General features: G+C 40.9%; 1 protein-coding gene across 1 annotated transcript in view; it reads left to right on the top strand.

The window, feature by feature from the left end:
• Positions 1–22,556, top strand: part of evi5l (ecotropic viral integration site 5 like) — a 28,578-nt gene extending 6,022 nt beyond the window's left edge. Inside the window, exons 2-19 of the mRNA XM_010770260.1 lie at positions 4,266–4,656; positions 5,814–6,003; positions 6,833–7,057; positions 8,610–8,684; positions 8,950–9,075; positions 9,208–9,351; positions 9,444–9,533; positions 10,169–10,266; positions 10,522–10,582; positions 10,714–10,767; positions 11,215–11,247; positions 12,109–12,249; positions 13,800–13,916; positions 14,617–14,757; positions 15,457–15,603; positions 16,037–16,132; positions 16,460–16,555; positions 18,495–22,556. Coding sequence (XP_010768562.1) covers positions 4,421–4,656; positions 5,814–6,003; positions 6,833–7,057; positions 8,610–8,684; positions 8,950–9,075; positions 9,208–9,351; positions 9,444–9,533; positions 10,169–10,266; positions 10,522–10,582; positions 10,714–10,767; positions 11,215–11,247; positions 12,109–12,249; positions 13,800–13,916; positions 14,617–14,757; positions 15,457–15,603; positions 16,037–16,132; positions 16,460–16,555; positions 18,495–18,812 — 2,388 coding nt within the window. The 5' untranslated portion in view covers positions 4,266–4,420 and the 3' untranslated portion in view covers positions 18,813–22,556. The remainder of the gene's footprint in view (positions 1–4,265; positions 4,657–5,813; positions 6,004–6,832; positions 7,058–8,609; positions 8,685–8,949; positions 9,076–9,207; positions 9,352–9,443; positions 9,534–10,168; positions 10,267–10,521; positions 10,583–10,713; positions 10,768–11,214; positions 11,248–12,108; positions 12,250–13,799; positions 13,917–14,616; positions 14,758–15,456; positions 15,604–16,036; positions 16,133–16,459; positions 16,556–18,494) is intronic.
• Positions 22,557–23,325: the final 769 nt, after the last annotated feature.

Here is a 23,325-nt window from a genome sequence, read left to right as displayed (position 1 = left end):
TGTGTGTGTGTGTGTGCAGGAGAAGAGAGAGGGGGTGACACATCAGAGGGGTCGGGATCTCGGTGAAAACCAGCTGATTTGTCTGTTTTTACTTTATAAATGGCTGGTGAGGTTTTTCCAGTCTATTTTTCGGCCTCTTGGGCAATAATTTACGTCTAAGAATGTCTGTGATAGCATGTCATATATTACTGTAGTGAATGTCTTTGCTTATTTTGCAGAACGGAAATAAGATGGAGCTGCTTTAGGTGGGAGATCAAAGGGTTTCTGTTTTATTTTAATTGCCTTAGGGTGGCTCAACGTCTCCATGCCCAGATGGAGACCGTGAAAGCTTCTTTACATCGATGAAAAGTATTTTGTAAATCAGACACATCCAGCTTGAGGCTGTGCATGCAAAACATGGCTACAACATTCAAAACAGAGAGGAGCACAGTGGATGTGGGTTCATGTTGGATAACTGGAGATAGTGTGTGATTTTGCGTGTCAGGGTGGTGAGAACCGGAAACAATAGCGCTGTCTGTTTCTGTAGACAGTGAGAGCTCACATTGGATGCGTTCAGGCGTAGACTTTACACAATAGCATAATTGTGCGCGTTGATATCATTCAAGGAGAGACTAAACAAACTTTCAAAATTAGGCATACAACTATCACACAGCTGGACTCAACACACCTCTCCCTGTGTGTGTGTGTGTGTGTGTGTGTGTGTGTGTGTGTGTGTGTGTGTGTGTGTGTGTGGGTGTGNAACTATAGGTTACTTACGTAACCCCAGTTCTCAGAGTAACATGAAGTGAGATGTCTCACCTGACGGCCCTTCTTGCTGAGGCGAAGCGAGAAGAGGTGCTTATTTTGAATGACGCCTGCGTCGTGGCGCAAGCTACTTATAGGGTTGGTGGATTCCCTGACGTTGGCGTCAAGATCACCAGCCAATCAGGATTGGCGTAATGAGATTGATGCTTCTGGTGCATACGCGTTGAGGCGCATCCCATAGTGAGACATCTCACTTCATGTTACTCTGAGAACTGGGGTTACGTAAGTAACCTATAGTTTTGCTCAGGCTCCCTGCAGCCTCAACGACTAAGAGCATATAGACACTTCAGTCTTTCACTCTATATGTGGTTTTTCTAAGAGACCCTTCTTGTTTTTCTCCAGAGGACACTTACCTCCAAATTAGGTCCAAACTAAACAGTGTTAGGGAACCACCATGGTGCCAAGCTGAAAATGAGATCCTGTCGTGAGTGCCTGCAGAGCAAATGATATCCCCAGTGACGGCTCTATAGAATTACGGCTCTAGAAATGACCGAGTGTTTTTCAACTTCCTCCAGGGGGTGGAAAGAGAGAGAAAGTAATGGATGGTCAGAAAGACATGGTTTTAGTGGTGAAATGTTTGCTCAATATAATGTGAGAATCAATAAATATGGTTCTAATCTTGGATAGAACACTTCACGTGTCTGCTTCATATATATATGTCAAGGATATTTCAGGTCATTAGGATGTATGACTGACGTACATATACACAGTCAGTGTATGACCTTAAGTAGATGGCGGTCGATGCACCCCCAATTCGAGGAAACAGACTGGAATATTGGCACGGATCCTGAGCAATCTAGTTCTGTGGACGGGTTGCGGTAAAAAAATCAATATCCGTTTAAGTGTACAGTACCACTAGAATTGTTTCACCACTGTACTTTCCCCTTTCTCTCTGGGAACTGCATTTCTTATACAAAGCCACCAGCCTCCATTGATAACATTTTTTTATTTTACCTCAGTGTGTGTGTGTGTGTGTGTGTGTGTGTGTGTGTGTGTGTGTGTGTGTGTGTGTGTGTGTGTGTGTGTGTGTGTGTGTGTGTGTGTGTGTGTGTGTGTGTGTGTGTGTGTGTGTGTGTGTGTGTGTGTGTGTGTGTGTGTGTGTGTGTGTGTGTGTGTGTGTGTGTGTGTGTGTGTGTGTGAAGAAAAAGAAAAAAAAAAATCCACTTTAGGATCACTTTGCTGATCTCCTGCATGACTCACACCTTTTACAGTGTGGTGGTCTGACCACAGTGACACAGCTGAATAGCACTGAAATCTCTTTGAAGCATCGCGTCTTTTGTACTCCTGCTGCTAAAAGGCCAATGCTTGAGCTGCTTTCATGGCACTTGTTTTGTTTTTAAATTCAGTTCGGCAACCAGATATTACTGTAACCTGATCTTGTCCTTTTTTTAAGAAATCCAGACCTCACAGCCAGCAGCATAACACACGTTTTTGCTTTTTTGCACCTAAAGTGTAGTGGATTTTAAATACCATTTGCAGATTGTTGTTGTTTTTGACTGTTTTGATATATATTTTGTTGGTATTCAAACCTTGGATGGCTGCTGGAAAAATGAAATGTGATATGGATGTAATCCGTGGGAACTCCTGTGATAGTCAGCGCTCTGAGCAATACATTTTTTTCTCCCAGGCCAAGTATAACAAACAAGTGGCCGATATGAGAGGCTATTATGTCCTTGGTTTTACATTTAAGATATAAGGTAAGGTGATACGGTTTGCTAAGGTTTAGTTCATGTTGATTGTGATACACAGCTGGATTTCATCTGGTCTCTTTTGATGCCATGATTAGTCCCATTTAAAAGAATCAAGTGTGACCATTGAATGATAGAAAAAGGATGCGCTCTCACAGACAATATATAGATAATGTAAGAATTGTGATTAAATAATGCAAACGATTACCGATAATTCCTGGATGGATTATGACTCTCTATCGCTGATATAACTTCCAACTGAAATAACGATGATGGCTTTGGCAACTGAATACAAACTCATTCACTCTGCTTAATCCCAATATTGATCTGAAGTAGAAACTCTCCTCAATAATAATTGTAGCACTGTCAAGAAAGAGCCAGCCTCATCAACATCATAGTGTTTCTCTCTCTTTGATTTCAAGTATCCCAGACTGGCCAGGATAGTTAACATCAGCCCGCTCTACTGTCCAGTCATTGAAGGGTATCTGGGTATTAAGATGGAGGTGTAGTGTTTGGTACAGTTAAACACTTTGTCATGAATGAAGCTCTGCCAGGATCGATGTGAAAATGTAACTAGCAGATGCATCACTGCCTGAGGCTCAACCTTATGTCAGATGATTTAGAAGAAAAGGCCGTCTGTTGCAGTCGTTCAGCCACAGACGAGTAGTGAGCTGTAAATAACTACCATAGCAGGGAACCCGTGCCCCCCTCCTCTGCTGCCTCTCTGATTGCTGCTGCAGCACAGATTGAGAAAGAAGCAGTGTGTGTGTGTGTGTGTGTGTGTGTGTGTGTGTGTGTGTGTGTGTGTGTGTGTGTGTGTGTGTGTGTGTGTGTGTGTGTGTGTGTGTGTGTGTGTGTGTGTGTGTGTGTGTGTGTGTGTGTGTGTGTGTGTGTGTGCTCTGTCACATCTGAGTTATCATCTGAACTCACTCTATCATTAATTGGATTTATATATTATCTTTACGTGCATGTTAATTACTCATGACGTATGACCATGGCTCAGTCCTATTGGAAGCTGTACAGTCTAATATTAATTGAATAATGTGTACAGTATGTATAAGCGTGGAGCTGACCTGTTCCTTCCTTCACTCCCTTTTACAAAGACAAAGAAATAAATACTAAACAGAAGTTATGAGTATCACCATTGTTTATAACAACATTGTTTCCGTGTTAAGCATCACTGGGTAACTGTTCATCTCAGTTTGTAGACAAACAGCTCTCTGGTAGCTGAGTGTGCCCGCAGTGAGGGATGTTTTCATCAGGATGAAGTCACCACAGTGACGAAGAGCCGCTCCTTCAAAGCAGTTAATGGAGTGAGGGTGTGGAGCGGCATGTTGGCAGCTTGATGTGGATCTGACCAGGGTGATATGATATGTTCCAAACAAGAAATCTCATATCTTTTAGGGGCCCAATCTAAAAATGCAAAGGATTGGAACTTTCCTATAGGGTCATCTTTATTCCCTCATGTGTTTGACTGTTTTATGTTTGTCTGTTGGAGGTTGGCACCACCATTAATCAAAACAATGTCTTCCCATAATCCAAAAATCACATTCTTGAAAAATGTTGTCATATTTTACTGAAGTATTCAAAGTCACGTGGCAGACTGTTATAGAGGGTTGTCTACCATTACAATGGTATTTATAAAAAAATATATAACATACATACATTACATCATTATAGTTGCCTTTTTTTTAAAGAGGAAAAAAAACTCTTTATTTTAATAAATAATCTGTGGTCTGTAATTTAATTGAGCTTTTTCTGTTTCCATGACAGGTTTGAAGACCTCTGATCATATTGGGTCCACGGCCAGCCAGGTGACCAATCAGGCGACAGCCAGGCTTCGCTGAGGAGGGAGACCAGCAGTGAGACTGGAAGAGTGTCTCTCCTCACCCACACTGCTTCACCCACCCTGCTCCACCCGCAGCACCATGTCCATACCCAGCATCAGCCCAGAGAGGGAGGGTAGCGCTCTTCCTCATCTGGAGTGCCCTTCTTCCCCTTCCGGCATGGACCAGGACCCACCATCGACTGGAAGCCCGGTGCTCAGCCCGGACTCATCTTCCCATGATGCAACGCTGTCGGCACCAGCAGCCTCTCCTGCAGACTCGGAGAACCTGAGTCCAGATGAACTGGAGCTGCTGGCCAAACTGGAGGAGCAGAACAGGTGAGATCAGATCATAGTGTTTAACTATTAAAGACAAAAACAAGATGTTTATAGTTGGGCATCAGTCCAAGATCAACCAGTTAATACTGAAGAGTAGTGGTGCTCAGGGTCACAGTGGGCCTCAACACCCTCTGGGTAAAGAGCGCAAGGATGCAAACTACTAAAAAACAGTTACATGCAAAAACATTTTGAGAGATGTGTTCATTTGCTTTCTTGCGGCGAGTTAGATGAGTAACCAACACCCTTGTTTACAATATTGGCTTATTGTTCTGCACAGTATGAAGAGAATAAGTACTACTCCATCACCCCTATCCTCCATGACCTCCACTGGCTCCCCATCCAACACCACATTGACTTTAAAATATTACTTTTCACTTTCAAGCCCTCAACAACCTTGCCCCCCCCTACCTCTGTGACCTCATCCAACGACACACCCCCACCCGTCGCCTCAGGTCTGTTGAAGCTAACCTACTGCAGCCCATCAGGACAAAGCTCTGGACCTGGGGTGACAGGGCCTTCGCAGCAGCCTCCCCCACACTCAGGAACTCCCTCCCCAGCCACGTCAGATCTGCCAACACTCTCACATCATTCAAACAATCCCTCAAAACTCACCTTTTCACTCTTGCCTTCAACTCCTAATCCACTAACCCCTTGCCCTTATTCCACCTAGCTTAGCACTTTCTACTTTGGTTGTTATTTTGTTTTACTTGCTTGTAAGCGCTTTGAGCACCAGGAAAAGCGCTTTATAAATGTAATATATTATTATTATTACTGCATATGAGAGATATGTCATATAATTATAGGAAAGATAGACTTACCTTGGACAAGGCAGCATTGGTCGAAAGATATAAGAGACCTGTATACAAAGGTGTTTATTTTTGTCAATTTAAACATTGATTTGGTCAGCTGTAATATCCTAATCGGGCAGCCGCTGGTTCTGTAGTTTAAACTAAACGGCTCTGAGCCTTCTGGATCCCTCTACAAGGTTGTGCACTAACTGGACTGACCCTCACATTGTCACAGTCTTCATGCCTCAGTGTGATATCTGCCTGCCGTGACTCCTAATGCTCATCTAAGCTTCCCCGCCACCCTCCAGTGTGTGTACCAGGTTTAGTTAGCTCACTCCTGTAGTCTTGTGTGCTCCTCTCTTCACGAAGGTTGTTGGAGGCTGATTCCAAGTCCATGCGTTCGATGAGCGGCTCCCGGCGCAACAGCGGCTCCTCGCTGGTGTCCAGCTCCTCGGCCTCCTCCAACCTGTCTCACCTGGAGGAGGACACCTGGATCCTGTGGGGCCGCATCGTCAACGAGTGGGAGGAGTGGAGACGCAAGAAGGACAAACTCCTGAAGGTGGGGATTAGATCTGGAGATTACAAATGAAAGGTTATGTTGTCACGGGCGACATTTTCTGAAAAATTAGTCATTGGATATCATTTCAAATGAGAGCATCATTAAGAGGATTATCAACCATCCCTGACTCACTGAACATGCAGAGGCTGGTTGGCCATTCATATCTGTCAGTTCTTAGTCATAAGGTCACAGTGTTTGTGTTTTAGCTTTGTGCACATGTGCTTCTGAAGCTCAGTGTTCTCTGAGAACCCAGGGTTCATTTTTGCTGACCAGAGCTGTGGAAGAAAAACCTTCATGTTCACTATCTGAGTTTGTTTCCACACAATAATGCCTTTAAGTTTCACTGCACCAATACCCCTCTCTCTTCATCCTCTCTCTCTCCCCTCCTTTCTTCTCTGTGTCTTTCTGTGTCCTCTGTGACACAAGGAGAAACCCAGGGGAAGAAAAGATGGATGAGAGAAGGGACAGCAGAATGAGTCAGGGCAAAATGGGAGAGCAGTCAAACAAATGACACTGCTTTCAAATCCTACAAAGAGTCTGGCTTTGTGTTCAAATGTATTTATCGGGATAAACGGAGATAAACCACCTCTTTTTAGAAAGGCGTGATTCTTTTTAATGTTGGACTTGAGAAAAACTAAAGTAATTATGAAAAGTTTTGCATCTTAATGTGGTTGTTGTGGCTGTAATTATAACATAATTGTAATTTAGATATGCAAATGCATCATTATACCATGATTAATTAATCCTCAACAGATGCCTCAAATTGTGTCCCTCACCACATATAGGAGAGTGGTATTAATCCTCTTGAATGTCCCTCGTTGCCCTGCAGGAGTTGATCAGGAAAGGCATCCCTCACCATTTCCGGGCCATCGTCTGGCAGCTGCTGGGCAACGCCACCGACATGCCGGTGAAGAACCAGTACTCGGAGCTGCTAAAGATGTCGTCCCCGTGCGAGAAGCTCATCCGCAGAGACATCGCCCGCACCTACCCCGAGCACGAGTTCTTTAAAGGCCAGGACAGCCTGGGGCAGGAAGTCCTCTTCAACGTCATGAAGGTGAGCACGGCAGCATCTCACATCAGTAGCAGCTATGACGAGGTGACACGGTGTGTGTGTGTGTGTGTGTGTGTGTGTGTGTGTGTGTGTGTGTGTGTGTGTGTGTGTGTGTGTGTGTGTGTGTGTGTGTGTGTGTGTGTGTGTGTGTGTGTGTGTGTGTGTGTGTGTGTGTGTGTGTGTGTGTGTGTGTGTGTGTGTGTGTGTGTGACTGTGACTGTGACTGAGACTGAGACTGTTGGTACAGTGTTTTAAATACTACTCATTTACTAAATCAATTAATTTTCTGCTAGACGGTATCAGAAAAAAATATCATTATTTCGACTGATATTGCAATTCCAATATTCACATTTTGTATGATCATTTTTGTATCATTACTCTCATTTCATTTATATAGAAATAATCATGGTAGGGATCCGTACCAAGAACAATGTGTTGAATACATGACACATTTGTAAAGCTTCTTTTTTTTAACATTTAAAATAGCTAATTGCAGTCTCTCGTGTCCAGTGGACACTATGGACGTGCTCGTGAACTGTCAACGGGGGGGGGGCTTGGGGGACCTCTGTGTCGCCTGTCAGCGCAACTTACATGATGCCGTTTAGACAATATAATAATAGCGAACCGATCCGGCCTTTCTTCGCGACTATCACTCAAATGCGGGACATAGTCTCAATGTGTGGGACGCGGGACAAATAATAAAAATGCTGTGTGTGCAGTCCCACACAGTGCGGGACACCTGGTCACCCTACACACACGGTTCTGCCCCTCACACACACACGCTTCAAATCAAGTTGCATAAATGCTTGAGCTATGTTTTTATTATAATTACTGTGAAATCTGCCTATTATGTTTTCGTCATTATTACAACAAACACACACTTGCAACTGATAACACTGGCAATGATTTTAAATGTATTAGACTATTAAAAAAAGAAATCATGCTTCAAATAAGTGGGGGTACGGCGTACCCCCGCGTCCAATGCCCACTACACCACTGCTCGTGTCCCTCAGAGCACTTGTTTCTTTGTGCGTCAACAGCAATTCTGTGTGTTGCTTTGCCTGCATGTCCACGCATCTTTACAATACAAACAAAACAGGACCTGCTCATAAATACACAAATCTTTAGCTTTAATCTTCATTAGCTCTCTTAAATATATTGATCATTTATTTAATATCATAATACTAATGAATGTAATCAGAATGCCATGTTGAAACATCTCTTCCTGTAGCCATTCAGACAAAGACTAATTGAACTGCGATGATTTGAAGGGCTGTAATTAACTTCTCCATTGTGCGTGTTCCAGGCTTCCGAATGTCATTTTGTTTACGAAGCATTGAACACATTTGTTGTTTGCAGTCATGGAAACAAGCTTGTTGAGTAGCTCCGCATCAGTCAAGTTTCCTATTAGATGAGCTGCACAGGAAATGGATGGACCTCTGGTGACTTTTGATCCTGTTGCTCACAGTCGGTCTGGATTACAGATGTCATCTGTGCTGCTTTCTATAAATACTACACATCTGAAAACTAATGTGTGTGTTTTTGTGTCTTTCAGGCATACTCTCTGGTGGATCGAGAGGTGGGCTACTGCCAAGGCAGTGCATTCATCGTTGGTCTGCTGCTTATGCAGGTAATGATTAAATATGTCATGAAACTGATCAATAACGAGGATATTTAGCCTGAAGGCTCAGTTCGGTATGTCTAAGGTTCATTGTTATCACTCCCTTTAGATTTCTCTGCTACTAAAAACTGTTTATTATGCAGCAGGATTTTGAGTTGTGTCTAGAGGTTAGCAGGAAATTATGGGACCCACTGTACAACAAACTGTTTAACATAAGCAATGTCTTTTTATACCTAATGAGGAAACTTTACTCTCCCCTCTCACCTCCTCCTAGATGCCTGAGGAGGAGGCGTTTTGTGTTTTTGTGCGTCTGATGCAGGAGTACCGCCTGAGGGAGCTGTTCAAACCCAGCATGGCCGAGCTGGGCCTCTGCATCTACCAGTTTGAGTATCTGCTTCAGGTAAAGAAGAGAGGCCTGCAGTGTAACACTCATCCACACAGGGGCAGCAAATCATTCACTCATATCTTCAGCACATCACTTTCAGTTTTGATGTCCTTCAAGACTTCTAATCATATTCCTTCTATTCCTCAGGAGCAACTTCCAGAGCTCAACGTCCATTTTCGATCCCAGAGTTTCCACACTTCCATGTATGCCTCGTCCTGGTTCCTCACCCTTTTCCTCACCTTCCTCCCTCTTCCTGTCGCCACCCGCATCTTCGATATTTTCATGTATGAGGTAGGAAACGTGTTTTTGACTGTCTATAATTCACTAACCTGTTCTCTGAGTTTACTGAGCACACATCATAAAAGATGATGTCCTGTCTGCAGGGCCTAGAGATTATCTTCCGTGTGGGCCTGGCCATCCTGCAGTACAACCAGACTGACCTCATTCAGCTGGACATGGAGGGCATGTCGCAGGTAAGCTGCTGCAGCTTTATACAGCAACAAATAAACCACCAAACAGGTGAATTTTCTCCTGATATGCGTGTGTGTGATATATAATCAAACACAACATTTTTGGTGGTATCATGTGGTATAAAAGACATTTTTAATTATCATTTTTTTCATCTTTGACTACTCGTCAATGATTATGCGTTTGATTATTGAACAACCGGTTTGTCGATTACTTTATGACTTTAGTGATAAAAGGCCATTATAATTTCCCTATAGCTTTGTGTAAGTTCTTCAAATTATTTGTTTTATTTGACAAACATTTTCAACCTAAAAGCCAATCACTTTATTATCTTTTTTGCCAAAGAAAGCAACAAATCTACAAATGTCACAATCTGTTACCAGAGAATTATTGCTTTTTTTTACAAAATATCTATAGTCTCATCAAAATAAATGTGTATGTAAACCTAATCTCTGCAACTAATTGATATACCAATTGATATACCTTTTATTAACAGTGAAAGTCAGCTAATTAGAATCATCAATCGGGCCAATGTGCTCGTCTTCACAACTCATGTGTTGCCTGCTTCTGTATAAAATATAAATGAGCATCTCTGTCTGTCTTAATCTCTCTAATCTTGTTATTTCCTCGGGGTCTGCAGCATTTCCAGAAGGTGATCCCCCACCAGTTTGACAGCTGCACAGATAAGCTGATCCTCAGGGCCTACCAGGTCAAATACAACCCCAAGAGGATGAAGAAGTAAGAGTGCTCATTATTCAACTAACGACCAGTAAGACTCAGGCCTGACAGGCTCATGTAGCCCAGGAGGATTTGTTCTCCTGTCTTACTGATTCTGACGTTTTTGCAGCACACTCTCTTCTGTGTTGGATGTGTGCTTGTTGTGTTGAGAGAGCAAGATCCCTGTTCTATGTTCGAAGCACAGCAACAAACTTTAAAAAAAATGTAAGTGTTGCTCTAACTTAGCATTATCCCGTTTTGTTTATTTTGCATTAGACTTGAGAAAGAATACACCACAATCAAGAACAAAGAAATGGAGGAACAAATTGAGATCAAGGTGTGTATGCTCAGCTGTTTGTGTATTTTATGTATTTGTGCATGATGTGGACATATAAAATAATACTATTTGTGAAATAAAAAATAAAAATAGGCAATATAAATGGCATGTGCCTCTCTCTCTCTGTTCAGAGGTTACGCACAGAAAATAGGCTGCTGAAGCAGAGGATCGAGACACTAGAGAAGGTAAGGGACGGGTTTTGATTCCAGCTTTTCTAAATGTTCAAATAAATCTTCTTTTTTTTTTGCAGCGTCATTGCGAGTAACAGCCGGATTGCTCAGCGCAGGACTCATTGATCAGAAATGACCTAGATAAACACTGACAGATAACACAGAGGGTTGACAGTTGTGAGATTTTTTGTCGTTTTGCCATCTCGTTCGTGTGTGTGTGCGTTTGTGGCTTAGAATTGATTTCCTTCTGCTCCTGCACTCAGCAGAATTTAATCTGTTACTGCTCTTTGAAACACTCTGTGATGTCACTGCCGGCCCTTCTTTTCCACACACTTCTCTACGATTGACCTGTGAACCCTTTCTTTCCTTGAATTTCCTCTGGGGTTGTGTTGTGGTTTACTGTCTTTCACTTTCTCTTCTCTTCTCCTTTTCACCCTCTTGTTTCTCTGCGCTGCGCTGTAGGAGAGTGCCGCTCTGGCAGACAGACTGATACAGGTAGAGTACTGCCAACCAGTTTCCCACTGACCTCGCTGTCCGAAGTCACACCTCTTTATTCCTCCTTCTTCTGCTTCTCTCCCTCTTCTTAACAAACCCCTACCAAAAGTGCATGAAAGAACATTGTTAAATATCTGTTCAGTCCACGAGACCGTCCTGTGAAGCCTGGATGCATGTGCTGTTTAACTATGATTGAAACTCTAATAAGGTCTAATAGGATTATAAAATCCCTGCATGTGGCATGTAAATGTGTATCACTACTGTTAAACATCTTCTATAGTAAAACTCCTTACCAAACTGGGAATAAAATATCCTACATTGTTAGACATTGTTGGGCCTGCGGTTGATTCCTTTGTTTGTTTTTAACATGACAAATACACATGTTTGTGTGCTAAATATAAAGCATCTGCCAACAGCTGGTAAGCTTAGCTTAAAGATTTAAAACAAGAGGAAACGGATAGCACCTTTTTTAATAAAAATCTTATATATATGTATATATATCTTTTTTTAAATATATATATTAGGAAACGAAAGTGAGACATTATGGCTTTAAGGGAACGTATACAAACGAGATGTCAAATGTTATTAAGCAAGCTTTAAAGGATGCTGGTTGGTGGATTATTTTAACCTTTTGAAAAGAGACTGACAGTCCCCTAGTTTCCAGTCTTTATGCTAAGCTAAGCTAACAAGCAAGCCAATGCACTTATTTCCCAAAATTTCAAACTATTCCTTAAAGTAAAAAAAAAATGTAATATGTTGCCTTGATGCCCAGAATATCCTTTTCCCCTACTTTGGTATGTAGTCTGCATTTTAAAGTTTAAACTCCACATCTGATCTTGACCCTCTGGCCTGCTATTCCAGGGTCAGGTGACGAGGGCACAGGAAGCCGAGGAGAATTACGTGATCAAGCGGGAGCTGGCGGTGGTGAGGCAGCAGTGCAACACAGCCAGCGAGAACCTGGAGAAAGCACAGGACACCATCAGAGAGCTGCAAGAACAGAAGGTAACCACCGGCCCAAATCTGTGCAATCACACTGTGGAGGCAACAGAAACCATTGTTCAACCTGTTCAAGTTATTGGTGTTGTAAGATTTTCTCACAAGGCAGAAGTGGTTGATCTTCATTTCTCTTGAATCGTACATTAGGTAATGGTTCATGAGGTCAACTGTTTGAATGATTAAAAAATCGTAAATTCCTAATTCATGTGATATCGGGCTGTGAAAAATACACAACACGTTCAGTTATTTTTCTACCCATCCTAAAAACAGTTTGTAATGAATATTTAAGTAATAAGTGTTTCAAAATGGCTAAGCTAGACGCAAACAACCCCTCTGATCTGGTGCAACCTCTTTACAAATGAATTACAGCTAAAATAACATGTCATGTCAGCAAAGTACGCCCCTCTGTAAGAATATGAATATACCTTCTCTTTTTTAAATGCTAATCACATTCAGCCAGAAGAAAGAGATAACGTTTAGACCCACCTTTTAAAAAAATATACAAGTTTTAAATTATTATTTAGGGTTTTAAACATAATTTTCTGTGCTCAAGATGCTGAGTGATTTTATTCCATCTCAAGATTGCGTGCACCCATCACCCTCCAGAGCTCACACACCCCCAGACACTCACAAACCTCTTTGATAACCAAGACTGAAAAGCCCAAAATGACTAACCGATACTGTTTTACGCACGCTATGTACTTGTCTAATTTCAATCTTTTGTAAATGTAATTTGCCTCGTAGGAAAGTATGTTCCACTCTCTGTGCTTCTAATGCACTCACAGCCCTACCCTTTTTTAAGTTTACCTTTTTGATGTGGTGACATGAGAATGTACAGTAGCTCTATATGTCTGTCATCCCCTGAGTCAGCAGGGCACATGTGCTGCTTTACACTTAATTTGTTCACCAGCTATTTTGAAGTTTCATTACACACTTTTACTTAGTACTGGGAAAACCAGCCACAGAACAGAAAAAACTGCTGATTTATTTTTTAATTAGTTTCCTTCTGTTGCTGCATGCGGCTAGCTGCAGATATTAACAAAGAATAGTAAAAGTGGCATGTTATAAAAGATGCTCATGATTTATTTGTGAAAGAATCTAGGTATAACAGTGTAATAACTATTGGTGTGTGGCTGGAAATAAACTGCTTTCAAATCGGTTCTGCCTTCCCATTGTGTAAAAACATTATTTGGAAATGTTGTCACTCAAAAACAAATGGCAAAGGGCGTGCATGACAGTGTATTATTAATACTCAACTTGAGACAACAGAAACAGAAACAAGCAGCAGTATGTGGAGGAATTCACACTTCTTGAAACACTGTGGTAAAATAACTGAGCTCATAGCCATGACAAGCAATCGGTCTGCATGACTCAAAAACAATTTAAGTAACAACAATTTGTTGAGGTCCAAACAAGGTCATTAGTCTTCTCCGTATACCCATTAGGAAATAAATATCTATACTTAACGATCTCTCCGAAAGCTGAACAACAAATGGTCAAAGTTGCACTGTTACATGATAGACCTGCTGTATGTAACACCAGTGATGTTTGTTCAGTACACAGAGCCGTTTGTGACCGACCTGCAGATGCAGCTGGAGCAGTCCAGAATGCATGAGGCCGAACTGTTGGGGGCGCTGAAAGAAATGCAAGACAAGGTCCTCGATCTGGAGAAGGTGAGCTGACAGAGGAGAGAGAGGGGAAGGGAGTGTGAACGTTTAGAGACACTTGCAGGCCTGTGAATGTAACTGTGAATGTGTTAAAGATCTTCTCATGCAAACCAAGTTGAAATGTTAACACCAAACAAAGTGTTTGGTGTTGACATTTCAATGTGTCTTATTGACTTAAAAAGGTGTTGAGACAACTCTTACTCCTTCTTCTCTTACTATTATATATTTACTAGTATTTAAAACACGTTTATTAATGCTAGCAGTCTATCTCTAATCCATGTCAATGTCAACTGTTGATAAGTTAGTTGTTCCACTACTTTGGTGCAGACTGACATTTTTGAAATATCTATTAGATGGATGAAATCTTTTGCAGACCTTCACTGTCCCCCAAGCACAAAGCCTTCTGACTTTAGTGATCCCCTGAACCTTTCTCTGTGCCATCCTTGGCTCTGTTAATGAAAATGATCCTCGTGCAAATCGTGAAAGTGACCACTTGATATTTTGACTTACACACTGACAGGTTTTCAGTTACATGCCTCCACAATAATTGGATGGAATTACATGAAATTTGGTTCCGGCGTTCATGGACCACAGGATAAAACTTTATCGACCCCTTATTATTTCATCTATTGTTATCCCTTTGGTTGAAAGTTGATTTCAAGTAATACTTTTAAACTGTAAACATGACATGTTTTTTTTTATCCAGCGAAGCTCTTGCCTGCCTGATGAGAACAACGTGGCGGCTTTGCAGGAGGAGCTGAAGCAGATAAAGCTGAGGGAGATGGAGACGCTGCGCTCATTCAGAGAGATGCAGGACACCGTCACTGATCTCAACCAGCGCTGGCAGGTAACACACACACACACACACACACACACACACACACACACACACACACTCAGTCAGTCAGTCAGTCAGTCAGTCAGTCAGTCAGTCATGGAGGGTATACAATCTTTGCCTGTCCTTTTCTTGCCTACACAGATGAATACACATAGGGTTAGTGATGATAAAACAATAAAAGTAGACCATCCCTGCGGTGTTAATTTTTATTCCAAAAATGATAAAAGAAATAATCAATAAGAGAATGTCCACTGTGAGTCTATTAACACAATTAAGACTATCTTTGGGAATCATTTCAGTATTTGTGAGATTGTAATACATTGTGCCATCAGCAAATACAATAAAAGAAAGATAGTTTGCCCCAAAATTGAGATTATGAGATTGGTGGACATTCACTTAAACACAATAGCCTTTATTTATAGTGTCATTGACCCAACACCGAAATAAGGACTTCCTTCCAGATTTACCATCCCTTTCCCTCCCACTACTTATCTCTTTATACATTAATGTTCTTTCTTGACCCAAGCGGCTGCAGACCATGTGTTTGTTTCTCATTTTCAGATACATGGCTCTGTATGAACACCAGATTTTTGTTTGTTATTATTTTCATCTAGAAATATTTGCGGAATAAAAAAAAGTATATTTGATTTGAATCACATTCTCAACCATATCACCAACCTTTCTTCCATTTGACTTCCTTTACTTCAGAACCAGATCCACAGCAAGCTGATTGGTCGCAACGATCAGGAACGCTCCGCACTGCAGGACCGGATCCAGATGCTGGCCAATCAGAACAAAGCTCTCCAGGCCCAGCTCAACGAGATGAAAAGGAAGCAGTCCGAGCACGACTGCAAGGTCTGATTGTATGAGAGAGGAAAAACTAAAATAGCAGGAGGCGAGGGAAGGCACAAGTAGAAAGGATGATTTCTTGTTCAAGCTTTATGAAAAGTAAAATATATTTGCATTCGTAAGGAGACACTAAAAACTGAACAGGAAAATCAAGCAAAGGGTGATGAAACATATAAAAAGAAAGGGAACAACAGAATAATTGAAAGATACTGATTTTGTAGAACAGAAAATAAAAAAGGTTTCAGGAACAATCGACGGGAAATTATTCTGACTATATTCTGGGATTCCCTTTCCGAAAAGTTTAAGAGATGCAATAAAGGAATAAGATATGGAAGACGTAGACAGTTTATGATGCAATATCCTTCCCTGAAATCCAGTATAGACGTAGTCCAAGCTGTTAAGCAGGTTATTTATTGCCTCTCTTCCCTCATACATGCAGAGTAAAGAGGAGGTGATGGCGGTTCGACTGAGGGAAGCAGACAGTATGGCTGCCATGGCTGAACTCAGGCAGAAGGTTGCTGATCTTGAGATACAGGTGTGTAAAGGGTTGGCTATACGATCATTTTCAATAAATATCAGAATATAAACATGTGTTTTTCTGAGTATGATGAAAGCAACTAGGCTACTCAACTATCTTTTAAGTGGTTATGTCTCCAGTCTTATCTGATGTGAAGCTCTGAGTTTTGTTAACTCAACGGTTACACAGGGTTACAGTCTGCTACATGAAAATTGGATATTTGAGACCGATCTATCGTTGGCTTATCAATCTCTATATGTAGATGTTGAAGTATATGTGTGGATGATTTTTCAACAATATTGCAACAAAGAATTTAACACCAAATATGTAAAATGTGTTCTACAGAGGGAGGAAGGGCTGATCCAGGGCCAGCTGAACCACTCAGACTCCAGACAGTACATCAACGCGCTGCGGGATCAGATCGCTGAGCTTAAGAATGAGGTTGAACACACGAATCTGACCAAGTGACAGATGATTCAAAATGTAGTTAGAGTCTGCAAAGGTTTCTTGTGTAGTTGCAGCAATTGTAACCCAGGCCAAAGAGGTTATGTTTTGGTTTCGGTTGACTGTTAGTCAGCAGGAATAAAGAAAAACTACTGCTGTGATTTGAATTAACCTTGGTCTAAGAGTTTAGCATTGGCAGAGGAAGAACCTATTACATTTTGGAGCGGATTCAATCACATGGCGGATCCACAAATAATTGTTCACTTTCCTAAACATTGCGAGATTTGCGCTCTCAAACTGCCCTCCTGGTGGATATTTTATCATCTTTGTTATAATGTATCAAGTTTACATCTGACAAATGCATGTTTTACAAAAATCTAAACTTAATGATTTAGTTTTTACTGGTGAGAATGCTTTAAAATGGCCTGCACATATAACACACACTGCGTGTATACCATAGATAGATGCAGATAGATACCTTGCAGAGTGCTAACCACTACAGAAGAATCCTGTCATCTACAGCCTGACTACAGACACCACATCCACCCTCACTGAGCTGTCGATGTAGTCCTTCTCATAAGGGACCCCTGCTTTCCCCCCAACAACCTACTATTTTCTCACTATTTGGTTTACGGTTAATTTAGATCTGAAAGATGATAATCAGTCCTTGACATTTAAGATTTGTTGTATTGTTTTACAGCTGTTAGCTCACTTGGTCTCCGTCTGGTTAAAACATTTATCTCAAGTTGAGCTGATAACAAACTTTGCATTTAATTTTATGTCTGGTTTTTGATGATCTTTCCCACCCTGCTTCGTAGACTCAAAGTTTTCCCACAACATTCACTCTGAGGTTGTTCATTCAGAGAGTCGCAGTGCGTGACATGGAGGGAAGCGTTCAGACTTCAAAGTCAGGGGGTGTGATGAGACTGCCCTGCCCTTTACCGCTCCTCTCTTTTCTTCTACTCTCCCCACCATTTTTCATCAAAGCAAGTGGTTTTATAAATGAGACCGAAACTTTCTTGAGTAAAGCTGAGGAAGCAGTGAACCATCTACAAAAATCTCAGTATAGCCCTGCCGGTCATTTTATTGAATCATATTTACAGTGATAAATTATGATGACAGATTATTCTTTGTGTGTTTAGCTTTGCATGAAGTAAGCACTTTTAATATATTCATTAACCTGTTCTTATTGCAAAAACTGATAGAAAAATCTCTTGTGTTCTTGTTGTGCTGTAGCTTGAAGAGCAGTGAGATGCATTCAAAACATTTCCATTGGTTAACCACTGGTTTCCCCTCCCCCCGCCCTACAGCTAGCCTGAGTGTGTGATAGGGGGAAAGATAAACCTCTGAGATTTGTCATGAGTCACTGCGGTGCATGCAAGGTTAACACGCTAAAAACATGCATGGGAAGATAAACTGCGGTGGAAGCCCTTCTATCACACGAGAACTACCACCGTAATCTGAGAGCTGGACAGCAGACATTGAGAACACGCAAACACATCCTTTTTATTTTTATTATCAAGTTCTTCCACCTGACAGGTGGGAGATTTATATTGCTCAGATTTAGCTGTAAAGACCCTCTGCCCTACTTTCACAACCTCAAATGGTGGGCAGGAATCAGGTCAGTGGTTTTTTCAGTAGGTGTTTCTCACGTACTGCAACCTGTAAAAAAATATCCAGCACATTACCTGACGTTTAATGCTTTTGCAAAGGCTAATCAGACATATTTAACGTAATTTTAAAGCATATATATTTTTATTCATTTCTTACATTTCTTCAATTATGTCCAAAAACTCTACGAAGGAAAGTGTTGTTTGTCTTGTATTGGGATTTTTTGTCAAGCAAAGCACGATAATGCCTTTTTAAAAATGCACTGAAATATAGTTTAAACCTTCCTGTAGGGTCGTCTAAAGTAAAATATTTTTTCTGAATTCAGATCAGGCAGATGCGAGGGCAGAAGGCCGCCCCCAGCTCCAGGGTGAGCAGTGGAGGAGGAAGTGCCAACTACCAGGATCTCTGTCTTACCAGCCCCACCTCCGCAGAGGGGGACTACCTAAGCTCGGACGAGGACCTCCTCCCCAGCCCGCTGCCTCCCAACGCCCTGTACCCCAGCCTGTCCAGCCAGTGTCACCCGTCTGCCTGCCTCGATAGTGAGGGCAGCACAGACAGCGAGGCAGAGGAGCGGGTTCTGACACATCCGGACCCTCAGCAGCTGTATGGCAGCATGGTGTGCGCCGAGGCGCTGGATAACTGAGACCTGGAGAGGGGGTGAAGGTTTCTTTTGCTTTCTTTGAACTAAAGAGATGCCAGAGCTCTACAGGACAAGACTTTGCTTCTGTAAACACGGGCTGTATAATCCTACTCGCTTCTCCAGTGTTAACATCGATGCAGACATTGTGGCATTGATTGGGCCTCTCCTGATCATTACTCCCCATTCATCTCCACCATCGTGTTCCCCACGCTGTCCATTCCTATGTTCCCTGACAAAGACAAACAACTCCAGACACCATCCAAACATAAACATGTAACACCCAATAATATGGACTGAATCTGGGCCAATGAGACTGCTGTTGCCTCTCGCTGCTCGAGATCGCACAGCAGACCTGGACCTGGGACTTTGAGGAGGACTGAAACATGGGTAGACAGAAAATAACTCCCTAAGCTAAGGTGACACTGGATGCTCGGTCTACCCTATGCTCTTCTTCCTGATTGGTTCAGAGTTATTTATCCTGTATTTTCCCTTTTTATGCTCTAAATTGGCAGAAACACACAAAAAAAATCTATTAGTGATCAATTTACCTTTCGGTAGTAGAGAAGTATCAGAAATGAAAAGTTGGTGAGTGTGAGAGGAAGAGGTGCAGTGCAGGAATATAAACCCATCAAACTGAAGGGATATCACAAGATTGCATTCAGTAATGAATCATGAACTCTTTAACATACTATGTGTGCTGTCTGTCTGTGGCTTGCAGATGACAAGAAGCCAGGCGAGTTAATACAACACCTCATATCAAAACTTATTCATCATGACCCAAGAAAAGAAAGGAAGAAACTTAATGTTGCCAAATCTTTTGTTTTTGTCATTTTTAATTATTTATATATGTTGTAATTTATTTTGATATTCTTATTTTTTTTATATATATGTATATGTAACTATAGGAGTGTAGATACCGACAGAGGCCAAACTTTCTACACCGTCCTTTGTGCCAACGAGTCGTCTGTTACAGGTTTACTTACTGTGAGTGTTTCAGAGACTAAAATGTGCTGCTATGATTTTGAATTTATTTAGTTTTTCTGTATTTTTTTGTGTAATATTTTAGAGGTCAACATGTAACCTCCTGTTACCATAGATTCTGTGACGGCTACTGTGCAGACTGATCAAATCCTTAAAAAACTGAACATTGAATAACTTGATTATTCCCTGCGGAGCTATTGTGCTTTTTCTTCAAACGCATAATCATTGTTTATGTGCAATTCAAAAGGAATTGTTTGACATTTAGGAACATTAAGTTGCTTTCCTGCTGAAAGTAAGATGAGAAGGTTGACACCACTTCCTTAAAAGTCTGTAAAAAAAAGAAAAGAAGCTACAGCCAGCAGATAGTTAGCCTAGCTTAGCCATTGCATATTCATCCATCATTTTAAATTTAAAACGTTTTTTGACATGAACTGACATTTTAAAATGGCACACTAAAGTAACAGTAACAAAGAAGAATATGTTATATCATAAAGTCAGTGAACTGACTCAGAAATGTCAATTAAATGTACAGCTACAATGCAAGAGCTACCTGGTGTTTGCTAATGTTAGCTTATTAACTACAAATAAGGGTGATGCAGCTAGCTTAATCCCTTGAGCAAACATGCAATATGGCTTAGTATGTTTACTTTGAACTTGTAAAAGGAAGATTTGGTATTTCCCTTTTCAAAGTCACAACTTTTAATTAGTTAGCATCAGAGCCAGGCTGGCTGTTTTCTCCTGTTTGCAGTCTTTATGCTAATATAAGACAACCAACCCCTGTAGCTTCATATCTAACAGACAGGCATGACAGTATTCTCAGTCCTCGTTCTCACCCAGAATGTCAAACAATTCCTTCAATTGTCAGTGTCCCATACAAGCCCAAAGAAATTCAGGTAACAGTGCTGATCTGTACTCTCCAGTTCAAATGCTCATATCACTTTTTGACAGCTAAAACTGCAGCATGTGGGCCGATGAAAGTGGAGAGTAGTTTAAATATCGAAAGGGATAACAGAGAGGGTCTGGGTGAAAAATATTTTACATATCAAACGTTAATATATTCTGTGTAGAGAAAAAGGGTTGTAAAATGTATGGAGAAATATAAAATATACAGTGTAACTGGCACAAAGTATAAGGAAACAATTTAAAGCTGTGTCACTGTCTGTCAAGTTTTACTGAAGATGTTGAGTTTGTATAGATATATCAAACAGGGTGACAAATGTAGAGCAGTGACCGCTCTTTTCACTACAGAGAAAGAGGAAGTCTGCTTATGAAGTTAAGCAATGCAAAATGGTGTCAATGATCAATTAATTTCTTATTGTATTCAGCTCTGCAGGCTTGACGTTATCTAAGTATTGTGATTCAAAATCATCCATTCTGACTTTGCCTTGCACTTCAGTTTCTTTTTCAGATTTTCTGTAAACTCTCAAAAGACCGACTTTCATTACTAACGTTTCTGTGAACCAAATGAAGGAATGTCAAAGAAGAGGATGTCTGCAGTCTTCTAAGAAATAAGGAAAGAGGATGTTGGTTTGCCCACCATACTGTTGCAAATAACAGCTTTTATTGGTCATTGAGGGGTGTAGCAACTGAAATCTACACTAGAATAAGTGTTAAGGGTGCTCGGTGCTGTCACACCAAATGAGTGTTAAGTTATTTGTCCAACTGGCAGCAGCTCTTTAATTGATCAGACTTACAGTAGGCTGAATTCCTCACTTAGTAGAGTTATAATCCTTAAGATCATTCCATTAAACATATTTTATTACAACACATATTTATGGCTCTTATCATATAATCACATTTATTTGACTGATGGATGAAAGGATTAACTGGAAAAGATGGATTTTCGCATTGGACCTGATGCATGCTATTCATGTGATGCACAAGGCAACATGGGTCTGAAAACATAGGCGACTTTCATTCTCTCATGTTCCAGTAAACGCTTTCAGAAATACTTGACACATGGTCTCACTTATTTTCATTGTATAACGTGACCCGTTACTCTTCTTTCTTTTTTTTTAAACATTGTGAAGCTATCAGTCCTGTGGGCCAATTATTAGTTTGGCTCTGGTGTGAACAAATGGAAAATGTGTTCTCGTCTTTTGCATTTCTGAGTAACCACTTGGAGCATTTCTATCTGATCGCTGGGAGCTTTTTCAATAAAACATCCCCATCACTTACTAAGTCAGATGAATCACTAACTCAAATCTTTAGGATTTTAAATAAATTATTTTAATTTAGATTTAAGTCTGACATTTAGGAAGCTTTTATTCAGTGCTGAGTATCAGTTTCCTTTCCAAAATGAACCCTAATCTGTAGTAAGATCAGTGCTCAGTGTCTTAAACACATTGCGACACAGTGATGGTGCTCTGTGCTCACCACTGTCTGAATACAACTCTATCTACTGTGACAAAAACCTTTTGATATGTTTGTAAATTACTTTAAATATGGTACAAGCTCTCATCCTTAGTATTATTCTTATAATTACCAGCCTACTTTGGTTTCTCCTGCTAACAGCATTACACAAGACGATATTGATTAAACATCCTAATGTGCCATACAGGTAGGTCGTTTTACACACTTGCTTAGCGACTTCATGTTAGTTTACCAAGTGTTTAATTGACAGTCAGCCACTACAGCCCTTCATTAAACAGCCATGTAATATAAAGTGATGTGTGGACTGAAATACGCTCACACTGTGTTGCTACAGATGTATCATCTTGAAACTGGATTATCCAAAAATTGCCCTGATCTAAAGTGGGGGGAAAAGACAATGCAGAGCAAAATTGTGTGTCACATGTGAGTTCTTCCTCACAAAAAGTGTTGATTAGTCTGGAGTAGGATTTCTCCGATGTACTATGTGCTGTATGTGACAGCCGTTTGATTTCCACAGCATCATACCCAGGAACTAGATCACCCTCTCTCTTTCTGTCTTGCAATTCAACAGATGTTGTTATCGAATATATATAATGACAGTAAAGATTATATGAATTCCAGTATGATGGGGGAAAAAATCATTTCAGTGTTGTGTATCCTATGAATGATACAAAATAAACTTTGACATTGCGCCTTTGTAATGGCCCAAATGTGTTGATTGTGTTTTTTTACTGGGGGATTATGTTAACTTAAATCTCAACCGTATCTTAGCAACGCTAAATTATTAACCAACTTCATTATATTAAGGTGTTGTTTGTGATTAACACAATAAAATATGTTTTATTTTAGAGATGAATTGTTTTGAATATGTAAACAGACCCTGTAACTGCCAGGTGTTGCTAAGGGTTGCACGGCTAACTAAACTAAAAGATGAAGCTAACATTAAAGGGGCCCTAATATGCTAAATGGGTTCATATTTGTATTTTTTGCCTCTTCTGTGACATGTTTACCAACTTTAACCGGTCTTTATTTTTCTCATACTGCCTGTGCTGCAGCACCTCTTCTCCCCCTCTGTCTGAAACCAGAGCTCAGTCCGTCTGATTGGTTAGCTGGCCGGCTCTGTTGTGATTAGTCAACCACTTAGAAATGTCCCACCCCTTAG

This window comes from Notothenia coriiceps, unplaced genomic scaffold (assembly GCF_000735185.1).
Source record: "Notothenia coriiceps isolate Sejong01 unplaced genomic scaffold, NC01 NC01_scaffold00008638, whole genome shotgun sequence".
Classification (NCBI taxonomy): domain Eukaryota; kingdom Metazoa; phylum Chordata; class Actinopteri; order Perciformes; family Nototheniidae; genus Notothenia; species Notothenia coriiceps.
This window is presented reverse-complemented; position numbering and strand designations above follow the sequence as displayed.